Source organism: Conger conger, chromosome 3 (genome assembly GCF_963514075.1).
Source record: "Conger conger chromosome 3, fConCon1.1, whole genome shotgun sequence".
Taxonomy (NCBI): domain Eukaryota; kingdom Metazoa; phylum Chordata; class Actinopteri; order Anguilliformes; family Congridae; genus Conger; species Conger conger.
Window position 1 is genome coordinate 32,687,996 of NC_083762.1, and position 27,680 is coordinate 32,715,675.

At 41.7% G+C, this 27,680-nt stretch overlaps 1 protein-coding gene across 1 annotated transcript; it reads left to right on the forward strand.

Annotated features, from left to right (window-relative positions):
• Positions 1–1,251: 1,251 nt before the first annotated feature.
• Positions 1,252–26,440, forward strand: sucla2 (succinate-CoA ligase ADP-forming subunit beta). Its single transcript, XM_061236889.1, has 11 exons — positions 1,252–1,355; positions 5,124–5,295; positions 8,423–8,522; positions 9,091–9,253; positions 12,220–12,348; positions 12,864–13,002; positions 16,914–17,075; positions 17,781–17,923; positions 18,483–18,603; positions 19,173–19,261; positions 21,158–26,440. Exons 1-11 carry the CDS (start codon positions 1,272–1,274, stop codon positions 21,230–21,232), a joined length of 1,377 nt encoding a protein of 458 aa, XP_061092873.1. The 5' UTR covers positions 1,252–1,271; the 3' UTR covers positions 21,233–26,440.
• Positions 26,441–27,680: the final 1,240 nt, after the last annotated feature.

The window sequence follows — 27,680 nt, forward strand, 5'->3', positions numbered from 1 at the left end:
AGCTTCCCTGTCTGCTGCCTTCCTGCCACTACTCCACTCCTTCGACCTCTCTCTGCAGCACTCTCCCCCAACCCACGAGGCTGGAGACCTCCTAGACCTGATCTTTGTGAGGAACTGCTCCTCTTCTGACCCTACAGTTACATGTATATGTCTGATCACTACTTGCCATTTCACTGCTTTCCTACTATTCCTACAATTATTTCAAAACATTCTAAACAATCAATATTTTCTCACACTCTACCCCAGAGGGACACAACAAATAAGTAGGTTTGCATGTGTGGCTCCTTACCACAATCAATCAGTATGGCAAAAATAATCTCTGCTCAGGGGGCCTTATAATAATTTTGGAAGAGAGAGAAGCTATAGTGGATGGAACGTCTTCCACTGTGGAATTTTTTGTGTCATGTCTGAAGAGAGTGAGAAGTGTGTTTGAAGGAGAGTATGTGACTGACCCTAAGCCAGCCCCAAGACCAGCCCATCAGGAGCCAGCCCCAAGACCAGCCCATCAGGAGCCAGCCCCAAGACCAGCCCATCTGATGCCAGCCCCAGGACCAGCTCATCAGGAGCCAGCCCCAGGACCAGCCCATCTGGTGCCAGCCCCAAGACCAGCCCATCTGGTGCCAGCCCCAGGACCAGCTCATCAGGAGCCAGGCCCAGGACCAGTGTACCTCTAAGTTTGTGTTCATGGCCAACACGTGCCTGATGTCCAACTGTACATGCCAAAGAAAGGCAAAAATGTGGTACTCATGAGTATGCAACATAAGGATGGGAGAATCTGTGACCAGGAACATCAGTGAGAGTGAGTGAGAGAGAGAGACAGGGAGATGTTAGTAAAATTCAAAATTAAGTTTTACACAGTAAAAACCTGTCCCTCATGCGGTGTGTAGACCAGCATAAATTTGTGTTCAACTGGGCTTGTTTATCATTTCCATAAAATACTGTATGACAAATTTGTCTTTCCAATTTGTTCAATTCAAAGCAATAAGCATCAATGGAGATAATAACCTTATATCATTTACATTTGTACAAAATAAACATGATTTATTCCACCCATGATTATAATTGATTAATGTTCAAAAATCACATTTTATCACATAAAACGAATAAATCGAAACTCCTCTTTTGCTGTTGGACCAATTGAAACATGCTATTCCTCCAGTCGGCAGAGATTGATATTTGACGCACAGGCGCAAAATGCAATATGGACGATTGCGCACGCGCAGCTCTGTGACTTGTTTTAGTACAGATTTGTTAGATGGAAAGGCAAAACCATGGCGATGTCACTGATTTGTAGTCGGTTGTCTGTAGGATTGAGAAATTCTGGGTCCAGGACAGCTTTCAGCTCGACGTGTAAGGTTAGTTTCTTCACGGACATAAACGGCTAGTCTCAGCGAAAAGTTAGTGTTTTCATTCTATACAGTTAACCCAAGATAACTCAAAACGACTTCAGTGGCAAGCTAGCTAGCCTAAGTTCACTTAGCTAACATTTGACAGTGTGGTCAGTTCCCTAAAATTGTCTGTCCATGACAGATAACGTCAGCCAAACTGTGTATGCTATATTCGTTGGCTAACGTTAGCTTTAACTTGTCTACCAGGTAGGGACTAACCAACAGCCACAATGTTGTAAGTTAACTTATGTGTCATTGCATTTAAACTCATCAAACGAGGGGTTTTGAAACCCCAATTCCAAGCTACCTTATTGTTTGTATTTGAATGAATCAAATCTTGGTTTCGCATAGCCTAACAAAACCCAACTGAAATAACATCTAAACATGGTGAGCAACATAAGGCCACCTTTTTCCAACAGTCGACTCAAATCTTCAATGACTGATCCTGGATGGCGCTCGCTAAATTGTCTTTTGAAAACGCTAATTTACAGAAATTATCGTTTGACGACGAAAGTAAGTTAAGCTACTCAGTAATTTAAGTGAGGGATACCCTACACCAAACTCGGTCCTGGAGTACCCCTATGTATGCTGGTTTTGGTTCCAACCCTAATTGCCATGGGATAATCTTAACAAGCACTTAATATTTCTTAATTGTGTGCTTTTCATCTTAAAATTAATTATTTATCTTAAAGCACATTATGCCAGAAATAGCTTTGCAGTTACATGAAGAAAAACATTGCCATTCCAGTATGCACAATATGAACATTGGAATTTTATTCTTCCTGGTATGCATAGCTGTTTGACAAAATGTGGTTTAAGAGGGCAAGTAATCCCTCTAAATGTGAAAAGCACCCAATTAATTAAAATGAACAGCTTGTTAAAATTCTTGGATTGCAATTGTGGTTGGAAGGTGGAATGAAAACCAGCATACTCAATATAAAATTTATATTTTATTAGATTTCAGGGTTTTTTTTACTTTGACTATGACACTTTTCACGGAGCAGTACTACTACCAAACCATTAGAAGACCACATAAATACAACACCACAATAAAAAATAGTATAATTGCATTTAACCCTGAGTGGCTTCTCCAAGGCACTCTTTGGATACTATGACTACATAATGAATATAAAAATAGCTTTCACCCCATAATATAGAAGAAATAGAATAACACAAACATACACAAGTATAAGGTATTCCAGGACCGAGTTTAGGAACCACTGTCCTGCAGCGTTGCCAGGTGCCAAAAACCAAATAATCGTCCAAAGACTCCAGAATTATCGTATGTCAGGGCAAACTGTTGTCCTTTCAAAGGCAGACTGCCCCTCCCCCCTCATGTATTTTTATTGTAGGCCTACTTATTTATTTAAATTGTACCAAGCGAAGGTTGTGAGTCACAAAGAGTTTATACTGGTGCCAGCCATCCTTCGAAAATTGGGTCTGATTCCCATTCCCTAAAGTGATAAAGTCCACTTTATCGCCATTTGCGAAGGACGCAAACTAGACCGAAGTAATAATTCAAGCTATCTTTCCGAAGCTGAGATGAGCCACAAAAGTTGTTACGACAAAGTTGTATGTACTGATGAGACCAAGATTAACCTCTATCAAAGTGATGGAAAGGCCAAAGTGTTGAGAGAGGGGATCTGCTCATAATCCAAAACATACAAGCTCATCTGTGAAGCACAGTGGAGGCTTGCATGGCTGCTTCTGGAGTGGGCTCACTAGTCTTTATTGATGATGTAATTTATGATGGTAGCAGCAGGATGAATTCAGAAGTCTATAAAAACATTCTGCCATTCTTACGGAGAACTGCGTCCAATGTAGGCTAATTGGGAGGAACTTCATGCAGCTTTTTATCTCAACTCCAAATGTATTCTGTGTATTGCAAAAACAAAATAATTGGCCTTGCTGTTCCAATACTTTTGGAAGGGACTGTGTATAAACCAGCTTCCCTGTTTTAAATTGCCAGATTTTTTTTGTAGGATTTCCCAATCCGGGTTGGATGACATGCATGATAACCACACCCAAATTTGGCTAAATATTTTGCGTAACTTGGGGAAGTTCCCTGCCATCTCCGCTTTCTGGATCTGAATGGTGCCAGATTTTGTGGGTTGGCTTTCCATAGTATGTGGGCGTGAGCATGATGAAATCATCCAGAAATGTGAAAAGTCTTCCACTAAAACTTACATCGTTGTTCACTTTGTCAGGCGAGTGGAGGAGGGCGGAGTCGAAGCCATTTTGTTTGTACACTTTCGAAAATTGGACAGTGGAGGGAGGGAGTCCACAAAGATCGGTTTCTGGGGTACGGAGGGGAGGAGGGTGGTAGTGGACTTAAAGAGTATACACTTTCCAACTATTGGGATGCACCCTGGGAATATCTGATCTGTCCGTTTAGAGGAGTTGCATTGGCAGATAACCGATTAATATCAGATTTATTTCCACATATGATTGAGGTCCGAAACAGATCTGAGAATATCTGATTCCATGTGCTTTTTTCTTATTACACATTCATAATGCATATCCGATCTGTGCCACATGTGAGCAAAAAATCGTAATTGGGTCGCTTTTACCAGGCAGTGTAAATGCGGCCATATTATCGTCATTTGAGTCATTCAATATTTAGTGAATGTGAGATCCTTTTATTTCGAATTGGTAGCACGTCACGTTACATTTCAAGGTAGGATCGCTTACAAATCACTGGATGTAATTGGATAATTTATGGCAGATCCGGGGTCAGTTTTCCCGAATACATTATTGACATAGATAATGAATAATCAGGCTGGATCCAAATCAGATCCGTACCATTTCACTATTATGGAAAAAACTATGACGTGTAAAAAGTATTGTGCATTTAGTATTATTGATTGTACATTGTACGAAGGGCTAAACTGTCGTACCAAAACGATAATTGTTATTCATCTGGCAACACTGATACCCTAGGAAGTCAGTTATGAGGAATTATACCACAGTCTTGGTGAATACTTGATTCTGGCTGCTAGGTGGTATTTATTTTTGCATCATTGTTCAACGTTTGGCAGGTAGTCCCGGTCAAGCCCAATCACAGTTCTAAATTAATACGCGGCCACAGGTTCTCGTTCCATAATGCTTTTATATAACAGTTACCACATTTATCTTTCAAAATTTCACAAGAGTAAGATAAGACAAACTTTAAATGAATGTATTTTTAATGGAACTAAAGAACTAAAATAAACTGGAAGAAAAGTTCACTAGCTCACCAGCGCCAAAAGGAAATAAAACGTTAGGCTATTCACTAATAGCTTGCAAAATAATAGTAAGCAATTTATAGAAACCTTAGAAAAAAATACGTGAATTTCAGAATTTCTTTGTATTTGGTATTTCCTCCAAATATCAAGCATGCACTCAAGCTGGCGTGGACTCCACGAATTTGTGCAAAACCTAATGATCCATGTTATCCCAGCATTATTCGACAATGTTCCAAAGAGCATGATGTTACTGAATGCTTGGCTTTTCAATCTTCAAGTGTCCCCATAAATGTTTGTTGGGGTTGAGGTCAGGTGATTTGTGCAGCACTCCTTGCTCTTCTTTGGCCATCAAGTAGCTAGTTCTTGCAAAGCTTTGACGTATCTTTAATTTGTTTAAAATCTTTCTAAATCCTAATCCTTTTCGTATAATTCCAGGATTACATGTGTGAGTGTGTCTGCGCATGTGTTCCCTGTGTTATTCATCACGTCTGTTCTGTTCTCCTCGCTGTAGGTTCTGGGCGGGACGTCAGGCCTCCTCCGGGCCCAAGGCGGGGAGCAGAGACGAAGCCTCTCTCTGCATGAGTACCTGAGCATCGGCCTGCTGAAAGAGGAGGGCATCTCTGTGCCCGCAGGCATAGTGGCCAGTTCACCAGAGGAGGCCTATTCTGCCGCCAAGCAGATCGGTAAGGCTGGCCACATGCCCAGATTCAGCAGGTGGTCTCATTGAGATCAACTTCTTTTTCAAGAGAGACCTGTTACTACAAAAACAGATAAATAAATAAACAGACAAAAATGCATCTCAAACACATATTACCCACAATGCCAAGCACTGACAGAAAAAGTTAAAATAAAAATAGTGAAATAACACTTGTACAAGCATCATTACGAATATAAAAGTCAGAAATTGTATATTTAAAATCGGTGTACAGTAGATTTAAAATAACATTGAGGGACCAAATTAAACTTGCATAGTTGAAAAGGTATAATAGGCCTATTTATGGACAAAATATTGAGTTGTTACTGCTATTTTGCATTTTGATCATTTCAAAGAGAACCTCAATTCACAATAAAACATACTTTTTAGATAATTTATTAGAAAATTATACAATGCCAAAGTTTTCTGGGTCTGGCCAGAAAATTGCTGAAAAGTGTTGCATATTCAACAAAGTAGTCCCTGTAATCCCTTTACATGTTTTGATCGGTTGATTTTACTGGAACATATACACTCACAGAGTGCTTTACTAGGAACATTTTTGCTTTATTACATCTACTTATTCATGTGATTATCTAATCAGCCACTTGTGTGGCAGCAGTGCAATACATACAATCATGTTGATATGGGTCAGGAACTTCAGTTAATTTTCACATCAACCATCAGAATGGGGAAAAAAATGTGATCTAAGTGACTTTGACCGTGGAATGATTGTTGGTGGCAGACAGGGTGGTCTGAGTATCTCAGAAACTTCTGATCTCCTGGGATGTTCATGCACACTAGTCTCTAGAGTTTGCAAAGAATGGTGCAAAAAACTGCAAAGAATCCAGTGAACTATAGTTCTGCGGTTAGAAACGCCTTGTTAATGAGAGACGTCAGAGGAGAATGGCCAGACTGGTCAAAGCTGACAGGAAGGTGACCGAACCACAAATAACCACATATTACAACAGTGGTATGCAGAAGAGCATCTGTGGATAGTGGATAGGCTACGTCAATAGAAGTCTAAAAAATAAGTCTAATAAGTACCTAATAAAGTGCTTGGTGAGTGTTCATATCGCAAGTCACATCAGTGCACTAAATGTTTCTTCAGTAGAGAACTTCTGTAGAAAATGATTTGTAAAATTATGGTTTTACAAACCATTTTTATATTTTATGTCTATTATAATTTTTTTAATACATTTTTATATCAGTTTCATATGAATGTAAAAAAAACTAACTAAATGCACAAATGCAAAACATGTTTTATACAAAAAAAAAGATCATTTACCCACATTTTTGTTTTTGACATCTGTTCCTTTAAATTGGTCCAATGTGAAAGGTCCTGTTTGAACTGATCAAAACATGCTCAGGCATTACAGTATCAACTCAATTTTCTTTGTACATAAGTAGGCCCATTAGTCATTTTTGAAGAAACATTCTACCTTACCATCTAATTAGTTGAATTCTTAACACTTTTTTGTCATTTTCTGGTCAGACCCAACTTTGGAACTGAATCATTTGTAATAATAAATGATCTATTTGACTTAATTTTGCTTGCGGCTGTTCTTAACCAAGATATTTACTAGTATTTCAAGTCAGTGCAAGTCAGTGGTGCTTATGTAGTAAGTCATCAAATATTGCAACAAAATTGCCATAACTTATTTTCTGAGCGGTATCATGCAAACCAGTTCATAATCTGTAGGTAGAGAGAAAATTGGGTCCGTGTACATGTTTTCAGGTTTTTCCCCTGCTTTATTGCCAAAAATATGACACTCCAAATTCAACACAAATTTACACTCACCAATGACTTTGAGTGCCACCCCCTGTATTTTAATAGCCCAAAATTCTAGAACAACAAATCCAATTAAGCTAATGTTTTCAATGTTCTCTATTGAGTATATGTATAAAGAACAGTGGTTGATTTTTCTCAGAATGACCCTATTACAATATCTGAGCACACGCATGAGTTCCCACAATTCCCCTGCGCGCGTTGAGCCTGCACGAGCTCCCTGTGTTATGTGATGACATCACCAGGCACTTGCAGGCATGTATGCGTAAAGCGTGCATCAGCCTTCAGCGTTAAAAGCTCCATGCCAGTGAAGCAGAAAGGATTGCATTTGATGCATTGTGTGATTAGTTATGAAGGGGCTTCAGGTGGTTTATCCTTGGGTATGCCGCTTCATGAAAATTCATAAACGGCAAAAACAGCATTAGGGCTGTCACATTTATGAATTTTGGGGTTGGCAGATAATCGTAAGCAAAATTGCCGTGGTCATTTTCCAGGGTGGGGAGTGGGTGGTGGTGGGGGGGCTTTGTGTTTTGAAACTACAGCTTAATTGTAATCATATTCAGTGCAATGGCATATTGAACCAGTAGGTGGTGCTCACAGTCTTTTCATTCGGAGCATTAATTTGGCTACTGCGTGAGCTTACACTTCTGCTCTCCACTGTGGCACTGCAGCTGTGATTTCCCCCCGTCACTGGGCTCTAGAGCGTGCTCTGTGAAGGGCAGTCTGGGTAAATTTAGCCCAGGGTTCAGTGGTACACGCTGTCTCTGCAGAGGGCTGCTGCCGTCACCACCCGTAGCTCTCACCAGCTGTGCTCGGTGTCACAGAGGGTAATTGATACTCCCTCCGCGAACCTGACCTTTCCTCTCGCCGTCTGCCTTCAAAGATTTGTTTCCTGGTTATGGACATAAAATCTATATATATCCTGCAAAGTTCAATATCGCCCAATTGATGGGCCGTGCTGATTTATTGGTCTGCCGCTACACTGCATGGAAAGCTACGCTGAGAACCAGCCTTGAATGTATGCAATAGATGATCTAAGCTGTCTCCAAAATAAATACAACATGCTGTTTAGTTGCTTTTTAGTCCTTGGGCATCATTTTGCAAAGCAACTACATCTGAAAATGAAGCACATTTTAAAGGTTTTTAAACTTGGCTTACAAGCAAAATAAAATTGCAAGTATTATAAAATAATTTAGGTCAGTTCCCTATTCTGTGTCATTCAATGGTTTCTCTTTTTCTGTGTTTCTCTTTCTCTCAGTGTTTTGTTTTTTTTCAGTGGATTGGCATGGTGTTCCTCTGTGTCTCAGAGAAGTGTCTCTCTGTGTTTCAGGCTCTAAGGATCTGGTGGTGAAAGCTCAGGTACTGGCTGGGGGGCGAGGGAAGGGCACGTTTGAAGGCGGTCTGAAGGGCGGGGTGAAGATCGTTTTCTCGTAGGTGTGGGGTGGGCACTGCCTTCCATATGGGCCATGTGTAGGAAACCCACATGCCTACACACATTCACACACAGTTATCACCTGTTCCCTGCCCTCTGTTTGTGTTCATTACATTATGACATTTAGCCAATGCTCTAACGGAAACATGCACAGAAAAGGGCATTTATGCAACTGGTTATTTCCTGAAGAAATTCAGGTTGGGTAACTTGCTTAAGGGCACAACATCATTGCTCCAGCTGGGAATCAAACTCACAACCTTTCAGTTACAAGCCCAGTTTCCTCACTACATAGACAGTGTATATTCTCTGTAATAGCATACTGTGGAATAAAACAGACTTTTTCTGCTTCTCTCCCACTCGCACTCGCACTCGCACTCGCACTCGCACTCGCACTCGCACTCGCACTCGCACTCGCACTCGCACAGACACACAGACACACTCGCAACTGATTAATGTGTAATTTAGTGGAATGTTCAGTAGTGCTGTATGAGGTGAGGACTGACCATATGAATGTTTGTTTCTTTTTCTGTGCGTGTGCTTTCGCGCTTGCATGTGCTTTCTCCTAGGCCAGAGGAGGTGCGGGAAATCTCCTCTCAGATGATTGGGCGAAAGCTGTACACAAAGCAGACTGGAGTGAAGGGGCGCATCTGCAACCAGGTGTTCATCTGTGAGCGCAGGTACCCCCGTAGGGAGTACTACTTTGCCATCGCCATGGAAAGGTCCTATCAGGTGAGCTGTCCAGGGTCACATGATCGCCGTCTTTTTCGCTCTCTTATGGAACTGTGAGTTTTTCTTTCGGTCTCTTGTGGAACTGTGAGTTTTTCTTCCAGGAAACCAAATTAAGAAAACTGATGTGGCTCAGTGATATGGCAGGTCCTGGCCACTAGGTGGCAGGAGAGTAAAGCAGTGGGATGTGTTCAGTTATGCCCAGGGTTATTGAACATAGGAAAAACCTGCTTTTGACTCATTCACACCACACTATGTTACCGGGTCCTCACCATTCAGTCAAGATCTGGGTCTGCAAGTTTACTTCCGTACATGCCACTGTGGAATGAACAGTGTTGTCGTGTTTCGACATTGGTAAAAGCAGACAGTCTGCTTGCTTGAAGTCCATTTTTTCCTGCTAATGCAGCCAGTTTGGTAGCCGGCTGGCTAGCGAATACAATGTGCTTTGTCATTCCTCAGGCTTTACCCGGTATGTTAACTTCTGAATCAATGATGTGCTCCAAATCTTGCAAAGGCTTTTATGTATGGGGCGACATGGCTCAGGCAGTAAGAGCAGTCGTCTGGCAGTCGGAGGGTTGCCGGTTCGAACCCCCGCCCGGGCTGTGTCGAAGTGTCCCTGAGCAAGACACCTAACCCCCAAATGCTCCTGATGAGCTGGTCGGGGCCTTGCATGGCAGCCAATCGCCGTCAGTGTGTGAATGGGTGAATGGAGAAGCATCAATTGTACAGCGCTTTGGATAAAGGCGCTATATAAATGCCTGCCATTTACCATTTACCATGTAAAAAATGTCACAGAATGTCTTAAGGATCATGCTATTTGGTATTTAGTATCCAGTGTTATTTACCTGTGACAACTGAGCTGTTATTTTCTCGACTCAATCTAGTTAGCAAAAATGAAGATAATTCCTGAGTTGTTCAGTTCTAATATTTAACTAATATTTTGTATTCAGGCATGGTGCCTATTAGCATGGGTCTTGGGCAGGTTTGGGTTCTGAAACCTGGTCCCACTACAGCAGTTACAGGCAAAATTGCTGTATGGATTTACTAAGGTTACACTTGCTCAGTCAGTGACAACAGGAACTGTTATCAAGCAAGCTTAAAGGTTCAATATGTAATTTCGAACTGCTAAAGATCAAGAGAGGAATTGCAGCAAATCCCCCCCCCCCCATTGGCTGTGGCAACTAGAACTCATTTTCAACCAATGAGCTTGAAATATTGTACAGCTATACAATGTTCTGGTACAGACTGTCCAAATTTAAGGACTATAAACACAGGCAGAGGGTGAGTCGACATGTCAGTGATTATTTTTCAATGATAGGAAGGGATTTACAATGGTCTTGTAACAATGTTTTAACTCAATTTATATGTTCATTGTTAACTGTAATTTATAAGTATAAATGAAACAGTCAACAGTTGAATTGCTGAATTTGTTTGCATTTGCAATAAAGACGTTTCTCTAATGTTCTCTAATATCATTGTTTGATCTATTTTAATTATATCAGCTCAGGCACCATTTATACACCAGTGCCTTTTAAAAAGTATTGATTTAGCACAGGCATCGGCTAAACGAAGTCTCCACGATACCCATCCCTAGTCTTGGGTGTGCATTTAAACCTAACAGGCCCTAAATGCCCAAACTCTCCACTGACTGTGGCTGCTATTACTGCTGGCCTCTGACTCACACACTCATAAGAGCAGCCTAAATATGATTATGATGATGACAGCCTTGCTTGCCGGGCTTTTGCATATCCTCGCCGATATGAAGCCTGGCCAGAGACTCTATTTGGGGATAAGCCTGCCAGAATTGCACGGACGAGTCCAGTTGATCCCCTGTCAGCGGTTTAATATGAAGAATCGCAACTGGGGACGATAAATTCGGAGGAGTTTGTCTGAGAGCGTTGTTGCGTCATTGGCAGGTTGAGCTGCATTTGCATAACTCCACTATTCCCCTTAATATCTGTTAAAACAAAATACGCAATTAAATATCTTCTTTATCTCTCTTTCTTGCAGTGTAAGAAGCTAAGTTATCTGTTAATTGTTTTCACATGTCTAATGAGTTCAGTCGTGTTCATACAGACAGGGATTAGAGTTGGTCATCATAGGTCACATTAGACTTTAGAGTGTGTTTTTAATCCTCATAGAGTACCGAGGTATAGTAGTCATCGCCCACCCCTATGGTTCCAGAAGAGATTTGGCCATTAATGTTCGCCATATACATTTCAGAAAGTTCCTAGCTAAAGTGTTTTAAGCCATGAACCGAACCATCCAGCTACCAGATGAATCATGATATTATAAAACATTTTTTGAAGCAACAGAATCTTTAGAAAATGGAAAAAAGCCACAGGTACAGGATTGTACTTAGCAGTACTTAATGAGAATGGCAGTGTTGGAGTCGAACAGGCTGCTAACCTATGGAATCTCTGTGGTAACCGTGCTTTAGAATTGAGGATTTGACATCCTCACAATCTGGTAGCTCATGGTAAGTCTACCTTTTACTTTTAATATATTCCGATGTACAAATCAAATTCTCTATGGCGAATATGAATGGGATTTTTGCTTCTGGAAGGAGTACGTTACCTCAGTATTCTATTGTATCCCGCAAGCCTCTGAGAAAAAAATCAGTGCCCGCAAGATATATTCTCATTGTTCTAATTGGCAATACTCTCAAGATTGTGGTTTGTAGCAAGGAAGGTTCTCATTGGCTGTGTTCAGTATTATTGTTCCTGTAAGGAATTTCTCATTGGCTGCAGTCGGGGTTGTGACCATTAACCACAACCCCGAGACCACAGGCAATGAGAACCACAGGTGCTTTTCAAATGGAATCTCTTGAGGTTTTAGTATGACTTGTTCAGGCTCATGTACTTCTGTGTAAGGCCTGGTCATTATTGGACCAGGCTTGTGTCAATCCAGTTGGGGCCTTGTTGATTGGTCAGTGCTACTAATGCAGGTTTGTCCTTACCACTTGGCAGGGCCCGGTGCTGATTGGTAGCTCTCAGGGGGGCGTGAACATCGAAGACGTGGCGGTTGAGAACCCTGATGCCATTGTGAAGGAGCCCATTGACATCGTAGAGGGCATTAAGATGGAGCAGGCTGTCAAGGTACGGTGTGTGAAAGGTGTCGGCTTTGCTTTGGTCTGAAAGAGAAAGAGACGGAGAGCAAGAGGGAAAACAGGAGGCGAGAGAGTGAGAGAAGGCAGGATGGAGAGAAATAATTATGAAGGGCAAAGATAGAAGAGGATATTCTGCATTTAGTCTTCAGCTGGTCTCTCTGATTCTCACTCTGTCACTAGCTGCTCTCATCTCACCTCAACACTTTGTATACAGCCTGCAGTCTCACTGTGTTCAGTCTGCGGAAACAGCATCTGACATGGGAAAGACCCGGTTGCTTTTATGTACAGAGAAATACAAGATCTCTGACTCTCTTCCTTTTTATCACTTTACTTTCTCTCTTTCCGTCGATCTCTCTTTCCGTCGATCTCTTCCCTTTACTCTTCTCCTACCTTCTAACACTGTCCTTCTCTCGCCATTGTCCCACACTCATTTCCTTCATCTATCCTCCTTCTCCTCCCTCCCTTCCTCTCCATCGCTCCTTCTCTCCCCCGCTCTACCTGTAGGTGGCGCAGAAGATGGGCTTCCCCCCCGGTTTAATAAACGAGGCAGCGGAGAATATGGTCAAGCTCTACAACCTGTTTCTGAAATATGATGCTTCCATGGTGGAGATCAACCCAATGGTGGAGGATTCCTCAGGCATCGGTACGCTGCTGTACACGGGCACCCTCACACACACATCCACACGCACAAACTTGCACGTACACACACGCACATACTCGCGCGCACACACACACACACACACACACGCACACATACTCAACCACACACACACACGCGCACCCTCACACACGTGCACCCTCACATATACACACACACACAGAAACATGCACAAACATGCTCGCATGATCACACATACGTGTGTATGCACACAAATACATGCTAATCTACTTATTCACACACATACACGCGCACACACACACACAAATGTAACCTCTACCCAGGCCTTAACCACACAAAACCGCAACTGCAGACAAAGCATGGGGAAAAACATGTCAAAATAGCGCATTTAAATGACAGTTAAGGAACGAAACGACCGTTTCCGTAATGAGGTATTTACCAAGCTGAGTGCATCCTTCTCGTCTTTCACTTCAGCGAGCCGAGCGTTTGACTTGTTGAGTTTCAGAGAGCGCGGCGGTCGTCAGTAGATGTTCTGTAGCTGTTGTACTCGCTGTAGTAGTTCACACTGAAGTTATCAGACTGTCTGCTGGGATGAGGGCTGTGATGTGAAGCAGCCTGCCGTCAGGCCGGGGGTGTCGGGGTGAGTCTGAGTGACGGCGAGCTGTGGGTCTGGGTCTGTAGGCTCCCCCTGCAGAGTCAGGCCAGAGGAGCTGGACTTTGGCACGCAGCCAGTCCTGCTTGTTCCCATTAGGACAGGGCTGGTTTGGGGGGGGATGTGATGGTCAGAGACGGGCCTGAATCACTGCTCTGAGTATACTCTCTGAGGGCCTCTCTCTCTTTCGCTCCCCTTTATTTCTGTGTTTTGAAAAGTTTTGGAGTGAGGTCAAATTTTTGCCTTTTAAAGTTATTTATATATTTGTTGTTTTTTTCCTTGTGTTCTTGATATTTTGTTTTGTTTGGGGGAGGGGGGGCGTGTTATAAGTGGGTAGGGCAATGTGGGGTTTTTTTGGTGCGTCTGGAGTTTTTTTTTGTTAGCTGTCTTTTCAATTTTGTATGGATTATTTTGTTTAGTCGGACAACAGTTGTATGTCTCCTTTTATATTTGTTATAATAACACAGAATCAAAAGAATCTCTCTCCCTGTCCCTCACTGACCTCCATCTAGCTTCTCCTGGCTCTTATCCACAGTGGCATTTCCTCTCAGTCTTATGTACCTGTACGCATACAGCCTGCCTGTTTGTATAATACCGTGCACAGTTTCCATGTGTGAGTGGCGTCCCGTTTACTTCTGTATGTGCATGACATTACATTAATGGCATTTGGCAGACGTTTTTATCCAAAGTGACTTACAGTTGATTAGACTAAGCAGGACAAGACAATCCTCTCCTGGAGCAATTCAGCCCAATGGCTGTGCAGATCTTATTGTGGCTACACCGGGGTTCAAACCACTGACCTTGCAGGTCCCAGTCATTTACCTTAACCACTACGCTACAGGCCGCCCCTACAGCCGCCCCGCAGCTGAACATTCCCCTGACTTGCAACCAAAGGGTGTGAATGTTTGTTGTTCTGCTTATGAGCTGTTGATGGTGTGCAAACACTGCGTTCTTGAGAGGTTGAAGCAGTGTTGAGGTTGTGTGTACTAAAGGGGTGTTAAGGTTTAGGGTACTAATGCAGCATTTGGCTTTCAGTACTAAAACAGCATTTTGGTACTGAAGGGGTGCTGAGGTTTAGGGTACTAAGGCAGTGTTAAGGCTTTGGGCAATAAAATGGTGTTAAGCTTTGGATTTATACTACTGTGTAACTGGAACTTGAGTTACTGTCTCTACAGACAGTGTATTATTTCTGTCTCAGTTGTTAGAGCTTGCTCTGCCTTGAGTCCTTTTCTGGTTTTATATTTTAAATATAAATGAATCTTTTCTTCATCTCCCATTCTCTCTCAAACACTCAAAGGTCTGGTGTTTTGGCAGAAATGTTTACATCACATATTCTCAGTCTCATTCATTGCACAGTATATCAAGCCAATATCTGACAGCTCGGTTGTTAATATTAATAAGTGGCTTCAACTGGCCCTTCTCCCAAAAAAGGATACCATTATTCAGTTAGGAAGATTAATACGTTATCCATAGCTCTTGTATCCACTATCTTATGGATAGAGCTGTGTTTATAGATAGCAGGTGGGTGCTGACATCATAATGACATCTCATGTTTCTGCTTATCTCCCCTCCTCAGACTTCTTTTGTTTTTTTAATACATTTGTTTCAGATTCCCCCCAATTTTTTCCCAATTTTGCTGACAATTGTCCCATGTGAGCCGGCCAAAATCTGCTTTGAACCGTATAAAAACCTCGCTGTGGGTCGGACTGATGCCTCAGACTACATATAAATGTAGGAATGGACATCAAACTGCCAACTTGGGCCAGTTTACCGTTTGGTGACCTACCGTGAAGGTGGGTTAGTTAAAGCGCCTCAGGTATATCTGGCCTACATTACAGCTTGGCAGAAATGCAGCTTCCTGTTAAAGGTTGAGTAAGGAGAGGAACGCAGTGGCCATTAGAATAATTAGCAGTACTTTTGTGATAGGAGAGACCTGTTCATTTAGAGGGGAGTTGATTTGTGGTGTGCGGACAAGTTTGTGTGTGTTTGCAGGAGTTTGTGTGTATGTTTGTGCTGTTGTGTCTAAATGGGTGAATGTGCCTGTGAGTGTGTGTGCATCAGTGCCTCCGTGTGTGTGTGTGTGTGTGTGTGTGTGTGTGTGTGTGTGTGTGTGTGTGTGTGTGTGTGTGTGTGTGTGTGTGTGTGTGTGTGTGTGTGTGTGTGTGTGTGTGTAAAGCTGTAATGTGACGCACAGTATAGGAGAAGCTGGCCTGTACAGAATATCTGTGATCTTTCCAAATGCCATGATTCTGTCCTGACCTTCTGGACCAATGGAGGCTACTTCCTTTTTTCCATTTTGCAATACCTCCTGTTTTATGGTCCTTAATGGTATTGAGCTTTTGTTGTGTCTAGCACTGTTCTGCAGTGGTTCTGTACCGCCCCCTGCAAGTCATATTGGGGACTTCTTTCACACAAACAGGAGCCAATCAGAGGCCAATTCTGCTGTTGTGAGGTGTCAGCAGCTCAGGCTCTTTATCCTCCTGCTGTTATATTGATAATATAGGTATTATACATTGAGGAATATAAATTTGTACAATACATTGAAATTGACAATAAATAATACATAATAACAGGGCCCTGTTTTGATATGCAATGGTAATCTGTGTGTAACAACAGGCATTTCATTATGACATTTTTTGCATGCAACATTATCTAATTGTGGAAGGTAATTATACACTCAGTGATAACTTTATTAGGTGGACCTGTACACCAGCTTATTAATGCAAATATGTAATCAGCCAATCATGTGGCAGCAACTAAATGCATAAAAGCATGCAGATGTATTCAAGAGGTTTAGCTGTTTTTCAGACGAAATGGCAGAACAGGGAAGAAATGTGATCTAAGTGACTTTGACCATGGAATGATTGTTGGTGCCAGACAGGGTGGTTTCAGTACCTCGGACACTGCTGATCTCCTGGGATTTTCATGCACGACAGTCAAGAGTTTGCAGAGAATGGTGCGAAAAACTAAAAACATCCAGAGAGAGGTCAGAGGAGAAGTGCCAGACTGATTGAAGCTGACAGTAACGCACAAAAACACGCATTACAACAGTGGTATGAAGAAGAGCATCTCTGAACACACCACGTCAAACCTCTGAATGGATAGGCTAGAGCAGCAGAAGACATAACACATCTAATAAATACCAATAAAGTGCTCACTGAGTGTATATCAGCGTTTCATCTTCTGTGTAGTAACAGTTCAGAAGTTTGCCATGTTGTTCTAATCCTGTGAAAACGGGCCTTTCTATCTCTGTCTCTGTGCATCTCTGTGTGTGTCTGGGCAGTGATGTGCATGGACGCAAAGATAAACTTTGACTCCAACGCGGCATACCGTCAGAAGAAGGTGTTCGCCCTGCAGGACTGGACTCAGGAGGACCCGCGTGACCAGCAGGCGGCCGAAGCCGACCTCAACTACATCGGCCTGGACGGCACCATCGGCTGCCTGGGTGAGTCCCCGGCCTTCACACAGCTGTTACCCATTACCATCTGCCTCCTTTCTGACACTGTAGCTGTTGCCCGTGATGCATGGTGTCCACTACAGTGGATAGATATTTAGAAGCCATTTGTAATAATTGAATATGTGTTTACATGCCCAAACAATGCATTGTCTGTTAGAGCTCTGCCTCATACATTCAATTTGGCAATTAAATAAGATGTAACGAATATTTCAATTGAAATTTTCATCATATTGCTGTTTTTTTTAAATTATTATTGTAGTGGACACCATGTGTTGAAGGCTTTATTCTGCATATTGGACCTACTTGTCCAAGCATCAATATTTTCCAGGTTTTACTCAAAAACCTGATTGGGTTGGGTACAACTGTACAGTTATTGTGTTCATTTATTATATGTGCACGTGCATGCATTGCGTAAGCTTAAATAAGTATTATTTTACATTACATTACATTACTAATACCTTGCAAGAAAGCCTTTGCACTGTAAAGGGCTACCCTATGCAATATATAACTTATATTACCAATTTTTGATAATTCAGTTTTTTTATGACATGTAAGTTCTTCAAAATAAAGATACTAAAAAAAGGTTTTATATCATTTTGAACTTGTAATAAAAAAACAGTGGAAAAAAATATATATTAATAATGCATGCATGAAAGAGATGAGAAATGAGACAGAATGTCTGCTTGTGTGTAGTTAACGGTGCGGGGTTAGCCATGGCTACCATGGACATCATCAAACTCCACGGGGGCACGCCCGCCAACTTCCTGGATGTGGGGGGCGGAGCTACTGCGCAGCAAGTGACGGAGGCCTTCAGGCTGATCACCTCAGACCGAAAGGTACTGCGAGCGGCAGGTGTGACTTACTGTGTGTGGTGTGAGCGAGAAAATAATGAGTGGGATTAGCTAATCAGGGTCTCACAGGCGTGCCTTTCTCTGGGGAGATAAATGCCAATTCCAGGTTTTACTCATTTATAGCTGCAGGAGCTGTCACTGAACTAATCACTCTTTCTTTTTTCAAAATTCTCATTTTTTATTTAAAGAAAACACGGTGTATGAACTGCCGGACGTTGACGTCATTAGAAAAGGGTAAATATGCAATAAAACGGGCATAGTAGTGAGTCATCGTTTTAAGCGGTAGTAAACAGGTTTCCAGGTTTAGGAGGCCTTTGTAGAGCGATGGTGGAATGGAAAGATGGTGGGATTGTGAAAACACACTGGTTATGGGGGTGAAAGGGGCATCTCCTGTGTATAGTGTGGGCTGAACAGGTGCGTTTCGAGTCCCACTGCACATCTCTTCCAGCATGTGAGCGATGCGTATGATAGATAATCAGGGCCAGCGTTCAGCATTCGCTGTGGGGATGGTGCTGCGTGCTCACCCCTGTCTTTTGGGCCGCAGGTGCAGGCCATCCTGGTGAACATCTTTGGCGGCATTATGAGGTGTGATGTCATCGCTCAGGGGATCATCATGGCTGTCACAGATCTGGATTTGAAGATCCCCATCGTTGTTCGCTTGCAAGGTACAGAGTGTACAGACTGTTCGGTGTTTCTTCACTTCACACTGTCACCCTCCCCTATACTGAGATTACCTGCCTCCGCTCGACTGAACACCCCACCTCCCTTTTACCTAACACCACCCTGTCAATGCACTGCCTGCCCTTTACTGAACACTGCTGTTCCCTGCTGAACACTGCTGTTCCCTGTTCCCTGTCGCCTTCAGCTGAGCGCTCTTTCTCTTCTGTGCTGAACACAGAACCTTACCCACTATTAGGGTTTGAAACTGAGAACTGGATCCAAAATTACAAGAATCGTGTAAACGGGTAAATTTGAATTTCAGTTCTGCTTTTTCCTAAATGCACATTTGCACTCATGCATGTTTCAAATAAATGACCTTGATTGGGCTATTGCAAACCATGGCTGTCACTTTGTAAAAATGTTGGAACCGATAAGCAGAACCGGAACCTGAATCCGTAAAATCCAAGCGATACCCAACCCTACCCACTAGCCTACATCCTCTTCTACGGAATGCTGATTATTTCATCCCATAAGAGCAGCTGTCTGATACGCTTGGCTGTCTGACTGGTTTCAGGGACGAGGGTGGATGACGCCAAGACCCTCATTGCTGCCAGCCCCCTGAAGATTCTGGCCTGCGATGACCTGGACGAAGCTGCAAAAATGGTAATGCTGTAAGAACCTGCTTCACACTGATTTCTGTGTGATATCTCCATTCCAATATGCCAGATTGTACATTTCTTCAACTTCTAGTAACCGTTTGAACCAGCGGTTGTCAATTGCCTGAAAAGAGCAAGTAGTTCAAGAGCATAACCAAGACTGTCCTTACAAGCCAGAGTAGTTCAGGGCCACTCACACCGCAAACGGTGGATGGCAGGACGAAACCGGATGTCATTGTCTTCAATGGGAAAATGGCGGCAAGATGACGGTCAATGACAAAGTCGACGACAGTAGGACAAACTTGCTGTCCGGATAAAATGTTTTTATTTTTACCGTCCATCGACGCGGTAAGGTCAAATGCTGGTGGAATGGAAGTGGTACGTTCCACAAAATGGATGATGACAAGTTAGTAGTAGGCTAGAGATCGAAAGAAGGGAGGACATTTGGAATCAGAAAATTAAAAATCACTATTACGATATCATAGTCTGTCAATTTTTCTTATTTTCTAAATGATAAAATAGAAAAATGGTGCTAGGAAGAGAGAACATATAGCTAGGTAGCCAACATAGCAGCCAGCTTAAACTGTCAGGTCAAACCAAACAAGCTCAGACTAGGCGGTCAAACTGAATGGTTCAATCTAAAATAAGAACAGAATCTCTCCTCATCCAATAAAAGCTCTTTCATGAGCCTGTGGTATTTCCTGTGTTTCTTCCCGGTGTGCCCAAACCAAGCTCTTGTGAGCCTTATGTAAAGTAGTGCAATAGTCAGCACTCTTCCGATCCTGGTCCATTTTGCAAAGGCACGCTTTGGTTCACCGGTTTTCTGTATGGCACCCACCGTAAACATGGCAAGGGACGTAAACAGTGCGACCACTGCGCTTGCCACAACGGAAATTTCTGTACCTGCTGAGTATGTCCTTGCCGCCGTGTGGTCTGCTGTCCACCATCCGCTGTGTGAACGCCACATTAGTGAATTAAAATCCCCATAAAAGTGGTGCATTTCGTTGACAGCAAAGAACTGTCAATTCAGAAGAGGCTGATGGTAATTGAGAGTCACAAGTCTGCTAATGAGTACAAAAACTACTTGCAGCTAAATGTATCACTTGGCACTATAAGGACAATGATAAAAAACATGTATAACGTGGAATGGTTGAAAACTTGCCAGGAAAAGTGCACAGGCTATGAGGGAGGCCATAAAGAACCCAAGGATCACAGTTTAAGAATTGCAGACATTGGTTGCATCTTGGGGTCACCAAGTCTCGAAAAGAAACATGTAATAGCACCTCCATACCAACAAGATGGTGGCACAAAGAAAGCTCATACTGAGCTCAAGAAACAAAACCAAATATCTGATCCGATGAGACTAAGATTGAACGTTTTGGCCATACACACCATTGACATGTATAATTAAGAACCCACGGATCACGGTTTAAGAATTTCAGATACACACTATCAACATGTTTGGCGGCAAAGTGTGAAATGCATACAGGGAGAAGCACCTGTTACCTACTGTCAAATATGGAGGTGGGTCATTGATGTTTTGGATGCCAGTGGTCCAGGGGCACTTTTTACGGTAGCTACTCCAAACGTACATCAGGATCCACATTTAATGATTCTGAAAAGTTCTACATGGAGGAATGGTAAAAAAAAACAGTTTTTTTTTTTTTTTACAGTTTACAGTATTTTTTGCAGTTATTTATCAAGGGTGCCAATAATTATTGAGCCCACTGTATATTAATTCTAATATATATTAAGAATTTTGGTCAATATATTGTTATCAGAATTTCTTTATTGCCAAAAATTAAATCCTTATAAAGTTATAAAGCTGTGCTTCTGTGTTTACAGGTTGTAATGCTGTGCTTCTGTGTTTACAGGTTGTAATGCTGTGCTTCTGTGTTTACAGGTTGTAAAGCTTTCTGCAATAGTATCACTGGCGAAAGAGGCCCAAGTGGATGTGAAGTTTCAACTCCCTCTCTAAACTTCACTCCCTCCTCCAGTAGCAGGATTACATCGCTGGCAAGCATCCTCCCAAACACTGTACGGATCTTGGTCTTTTTGTTTCATTTTTGTTTTTTCGTAAATTATGTTTTGTTTGGTGGCATGGCATCAGTCGGTGTTACCTAGGCTTTCAAAACACGCCGCACTTGTCCAGAGATTGGCCTGGCTATGTCTCCAGTATTTACGGGTCTGTCTGGTTGGTTCTGTGCTTCCATAACAGGGTAATGTCTACAGTCTCTGTTGGCTCTATTCAGAAGATAAACCTCCTTTGCTGCTGCTTTCCCTTCTCTTCCTTCAGGGATCTGATGCATCGGCTCAGTGTCCACTGTTTGTTGTCTGGTGTGCAATTTCAGAAGCAGCTCCAGAACTTGCTCACTCACTCTCTTAATTCAATTACATTTATAGGTGATATGATATTACTTGGTGTTCAGTGTCGAGAAAACAACTTTTATCATTATATTTCCAACACCTGTTGGATATGTGTGCGTGTGCGTGTGCGTGTGCGTGTGCGTGTGCGTGTGCGCGTGCGCGTGCGCGTGCGCGTGCATGCACGCACAGTGACCTCCATAATGTTTGGGACAATATTTGGCTCTAGTCCACAATATATATTTGTAGTCAGACTATTGACATCTGGACAAAGTGCATGCTGTCTGCTTTTATTGAAGGGTAATTTATAAACCTTAGTTTCACAATGTAGAAATTTCACATTTATACATAGCCCTCCTGTTTCAGGGTACCATAGTGTGTGAGAGATATTAATTATATGTCAGTTAAAGTAGTCATGTTTAGTATTTTGTGGCATATACTTTTTGATGTCTGTCACCCATAGACATCACCAGGTGTTGAGCGTCTTCTCTTGTGATCGTCTGCAGGGTGCTTTGGATCTTGGTAAATTCCTTTTGGCCTCTATGCCTTACTCTTGCCATCACTCTGAGTGAATATTGGTCTCATCTGTCTACCCATTTCCACAGATCTTCTGTGGAGGTTTCTTTGGATGAGTTTCTGGGGGGCTTTCTTCATTATGGTGTGAATTCTTTGGCCTTTGCTGTTACTGCGCTTACCAGTGCTCTCTTTGTTTTCTTTCTTCTAAATGATGTTCCAAACTGTTGATTTTGTTAAGCCTAAGGTTTGGCTTCTGCCTGTTTCTTTCTTCCCCCCCCCCCCCCCCCATTTTCTTCAGCCTCATTCAGCTTTTGTCAATCAAAAGCCTAGAATCTTAGACTAGACGTTGAAAGATCTCTTATACCTGCACAAAGGAAGCAATTGACATGAGCCATTTGTCCCAAACATTATGGTGCCCTGAAATGGGCAACTATGTATAAAAACTGCTGCACTGTCTACATGGTGAAACCAAAATGCACATATAACCAGAGAATCTGCATGTTTTCCACATGTGAATTGTTTAATTACACATCTAACATTGTGGAGTACGGAGCCTAAACATCTATCCATCCTAAACATGGAGCTCACAGTGTACGCACTACCGGTCAAAAGTTGTAGATGACCTCATATAGCACAATGTAAGAAGTGAATAGTCAGAAGTTAAAAATAATGGCTTACTTCAAGTCGTTGTAATATCGAGCTAGTTTGGGACAAATTGGACTGAAAGGTCAAGGAGAAGCCACCCACAAGTGCTGCCCAGAATTTCTACAGCAGTGTTGGATGTAGAAATCAAAACTACATGACTGCCCTAGAACAAATGCCATGAATGTACTCAGCAGATATTACTGCATGCGGTGGTTGTTCTGATGAATCTAAGATTTAGCCACATTCTTTTCTAACATAAGGGGTTCTATTTTCATCATCAAAATGCAAAAGTCTAAAGTGCAGCATGCAAGTCCATTTAGGGTGTGATCAGACGCACTTTTGCTGGTTTAACGGCGGATAGTTAAAACGCAAAGTACAGTAAGGTACAATGTTCAAAGGGGCAGGACTGATTAATTAATCGGTGTGTCTTTAGCGTAACATACGATAAACCAATCAGAATGCCATCTGCCATTCCCTTTAAAGTCAAGTGCGTTTGCTCCTTGGCGCATTGCTAATAGGACGGTGGATGTAGCAAGACGTTGTATTTTTAATGTTCTTCATGAAAATACACAATAGTAATTTACATTACAATCTTATACGATAATGAAACTGCGACATGATTTAAGAGCAGGTTTTTGTTGGTCATAATGTATCGTATTCAACTGCATCAAAATGGCAATATGCTCAGAATTACCGTGACCACGGCATATTTGAAGACCAACACACCCCAAATGGGTGCATTTGCTATTTTATCCGTGAAGGCGCTAGAGAGAAAAAGTGCATTGGGTCTCTGAAACTAGCAATGACATTTGCGTTTGGGTTTATTTATGCCCAATTGCTTGAAAAAAGTTGGTGTACTACAACTTTTGACCGGTTATGCATCTGTGAATGAAAAAGTATTTGCCTCCTTCCTGATTTCCTCTATTATTGCATATGGGGCGACATGGCTCAGGCAGTAAGAGCAGTTGTCTGGCAGTCGGAGGGTTGCCGGACAGACACCTGCAAGACACCTAACCCCCAAATGCTCCTGACGAGCTGGTCGGCGCCTTGCATGGCAGCCAATCGCCGTTGGTGTGTGAGTGTGTGTATGAATGGGTGAATGAAAAGCATCAATTGTACAGCGCTTTGGATAAAGGCGCTATATAAATGCCAACCATTTACCATATGTGTCGCACAGAAGGGTTTAAGATCTTTAGGAATCCCTTCCTCCAATAAAAATTGCATTTATTATTTTGAATGTGGACACAAATACAAAAATGTTTGTATTATGATTTTTATTTATTTTTTTGGTCCATATGCAAATTAGTTCATGAACAATTAATAGAACAAATTGATATGTTAGTTAAAACACTTGCTGTTGTCTTGTGTGTTGTCTTGTCTTGGTGGATTAAGTCAGAGTTCAGTTTTATGTCAGTGCGATGAATTACTCAATATCTGGGGAATTTCGAAAATGTATGTTATTTTTTTTGTTGTTGGAGTGCTTGGTATACTTGACACGGCTGGTATAAAAGCATGTTAATGAACTACTTAAAGTTTCTACGATGTCACGATCAAAAAATATTCCAGGAGGAATGAGAAAAAAGTTGTTGAAACATATCAGTCTGGAAAATGTTACGAAGCCATTTCTTAGCCTCTGTGACTCCACCAAACCACAGTGAGAGCAATCCAAACGGAGAACACTCGGAACAGTGGTGACTATTCCCTCAGCTGTTTATATATAGAAGAGAGCGATAGATGGACATATGTGTACAGTTCATATACAGTCACATCTCTAAATGGTATTTTGTTTTTGTCTGTGAATGAGAAACAACCCCACCTGTGGTTTTCTGCTCACAGGGTAGAAAGACACACTGCCAGCCAGTATTAAAGCATAGTATTTCAATTCAGTAATTGGCACACACCACCACCTTTGTCTGCTTTTGTTATTACAAAGAAACATAGTCATCCTTGTTGAAGACCTGGCAGTGTATGGGCTGTCAAGCTTGTCTACAGAACAGGTTAAGACCTAGAGTTGCAGAGGATAGCTTCATCCCACCCCACCCCCCCCTCCCCTATCACTCACCTCTGTCAGATGTGCCTTTGATTTATTTGGAGATGAACACCAGCAGGCTAAGATAACAGTGGCAGCTTATGGGATTAATGGGAACTATTGATCATAAAGTAGAAGAGGTTTGCTTTTTTAAAGTTTATATGTGCAGTACTGTTAAAAAGTCTTTCAAAAATAATGAACTGAAAGTTTCTAAGTATCCAAAAAATGTACTATAAAGTGCAGTAAATGGTTAAAAACGAAATCGAATCAATATTTAGTGTGACTACCCTTCATCTTTAAACATAAGTTCTCTTTGGTACACTGTGCTGAAGTTTTATAAGAAAATCGGCTGATAGGTTATACCAAACATATTGGAGAACATGCCACTTTTCCTCTGTTCTTCTGTAGGCGTTTGCTGTCTCACTTGCTTCTTGTTCTCCAGGTAATACCAGACGGCCCTGATCAAGTTTTTGTCTGAAATACAGTATGTTTGGAAATTTGGTCTTTTCTACTCGCACGCAAATGCGGAAAACCAAAAGACTTTAGCACAGTACTGTATACACATGCATTCAGTGACCGCTTTATTAGGTAGACCTGTACACTATCTTGTTAATGCAAATATCTAATCAGCCAATCATATGGCAGCAATGCATAAAACTATGCAGACATGGCCAAGAGGTTCAGTTGTTGTTCAGACCATGGAATGATTGTTGCTGTCTGATGGGGTGGTTTGATAATCTTGGAAACCGCTAATCGCCTGGGATTTTCACATGCAACAGTCTCTAGTTTGTAGAGAATGGTGTAAAAAACATAAACGTCAAGCGAGTGGCAGTTCCATGTGACTGGTTCAAACTGACATGGAGGTGACAGTCACTCGAGTAACCATGCATTACAACAGTGGTGACAGAGCATCTCTGAACACACAACATATCGGATCTTGAAATGAAATACAACAGCATATGAGTCCAAAGTCTAAAATACCTAATAAAGTGGTCATTGAGTATACACTCAGCGAGCACGTTATTAGGTATTTATTATACTTATTTTTTATCGTTTAGACTTAAGTCTTCTGTTGCTGTAGCCTGTCCATTATGACATTACATTATAGTCATTTAGCGAACACTCTTATCCAGAGCGACGTACAATAAAGTTCAAATCTATCCACTTCGCAGTTTGAGGCGTTGTGTGTTCAGAGATGCTCTACTGCATGCCACTTTTGTAATTTGTGGTTATTTGCGTTACTGTCACCTTCCTGGCAACTGAACCTCTTGACCACGTCCGCATGCTTTTATGCATTTAGTTGCTGCCACATGACTGGCTGATTAAATATTTGCATTAACAAGCTGGGGCATAGGTCTAGCTAATACAGAGGTCACTGAGTGTATATGTACTGTATTAAATGGTTTTTAGTGTTTCAGGATATGTATCAAGCAATGCACTATTGTCTTAAGGTGACAACCCGGTTCTCCTGTTAGTAACTACTGTGTATTGGTGGATGTATTATTACTATTTTTTTAAATTGTCTTTATGTTTTATGGAAATTTATTTTTATTTATTTTTGTTTGGAGTTTGAATACCTTTGGGAGTTGAGGTGTAATATTCTTACAGCTAAAAAATAAAAGATAAAATGTGCTGCAGTTTTTACCCTTCATTTTGGATATAATTATTTTGTGCAACACAAGCATTATTATTCCCATTAAACTATTATTATTAGTAAGCCAATATACACTGGCCATTTAGCTGAATTTCCAATGGGTCACTGCTAGTGATGCATTTTACATAAGATTTTTAAAATATTGCATTTTGTTGTCGTGTGTAGGTAATATAAGGTTTAGGTAAATGCAAGATACTCTGGGAGTATGATCCAATGGTGTCTCGACAGCACAGGACCCATCTCCATAGCTTCTCCAGGAGCACAGACACAGATTCTTTACATCTATGCCATAGTATAACAGTATGTCTAATGTGCCCTTGTCCTGCCACCTTATCCATACCTATTATGTGTTTTAATGTTTTTGTGTTCGTCTGTGAAATGTCGGACTGTTGTCTGCTGCAAAAGAAGGTGTCAAAGATTGCTTTTCTGGACTGGTTTTCTCCCCGTGCCACCGACCCCCATCACAGTACCTTGCTTACAAGAATATGGCTAAATATACAGAACTTAAAGAAGGCGTGAGTGTTTTACCCAAACACTTCCTGTTGTTTCGGGCTCTATTTCATATACATCATTTGAACAATCTAGGCTAGGCTTACTCCATTTCATAATTCAGGACAATTAGTGCTGCAATGAACTGTAATTTCATGCCACCCCCTCCTCAGGTACATTTTCAGCAATGTTTTCAGGTTCTGAAGTCTGCACAGAAGCTCACCTTTTCATAGATTGCATACTAATAGTCAGACTAATTATAAACATATTAACAAGATTACTATTTCAAAGGTTTGTAAGGTTTTTAAGGTAAAAAATTCTACATATAAAAGGAATCGGACCATAATGCACAACTGCAAGGGCGGAATCAGGATATATAAAGACAAGTTTAGGAGGGAGTTTTGAAAATTCAAAACAAGAATGCCTTGTCCACCACCAATATGTGGACCCCACCTGGGAAATACACAACCTTTCTGTGCCACAACACTCGCACAATAGATGTGGGTGAAAGAGAAGGAATTATATTTACAGGACAGTCATTGAGTGCTGTCTAAAAAAATCTCCTAGAACACTGTTCCCAGCAATGCACTGGCCACTGGTTTGTTCCAGATAGAAGATCCCCCCACCCCTCATCCCACACACATGCATTTACAAGGTCTAAAGGTTTTCCCAAAAAAGGTTCTACAGGTTGAAATGAAACCTCCACAATGACAAGGGTTGGTGCTCAGA

Excerpts from the sequence above, each read along its gene's own strand:
- sucla2 (XM_061236889.1), top strand. The coding sequence starts at position 1,272 with ATGGCGATGTCACTGATTTGTAGTCGGTTGTCTGTAGGATTGAGAAAT. Across the intron at positions 8,523-9,090 it reads GGGGTGAAGATCGTTTTCTC|GCCAGAGGAGGTGCGGGAAA; the intron begins GTAGGTGTGGGG and ends GCTTTCTCCTAG. Across the intron at positions 12,349-12,863 it reads AGATGGAGCAGGCTGTCAAG|GTGGCGCAGAAGATGGGCTT; the intron begins GTACGGTGTGTG and ends CTCTACCTGTAG.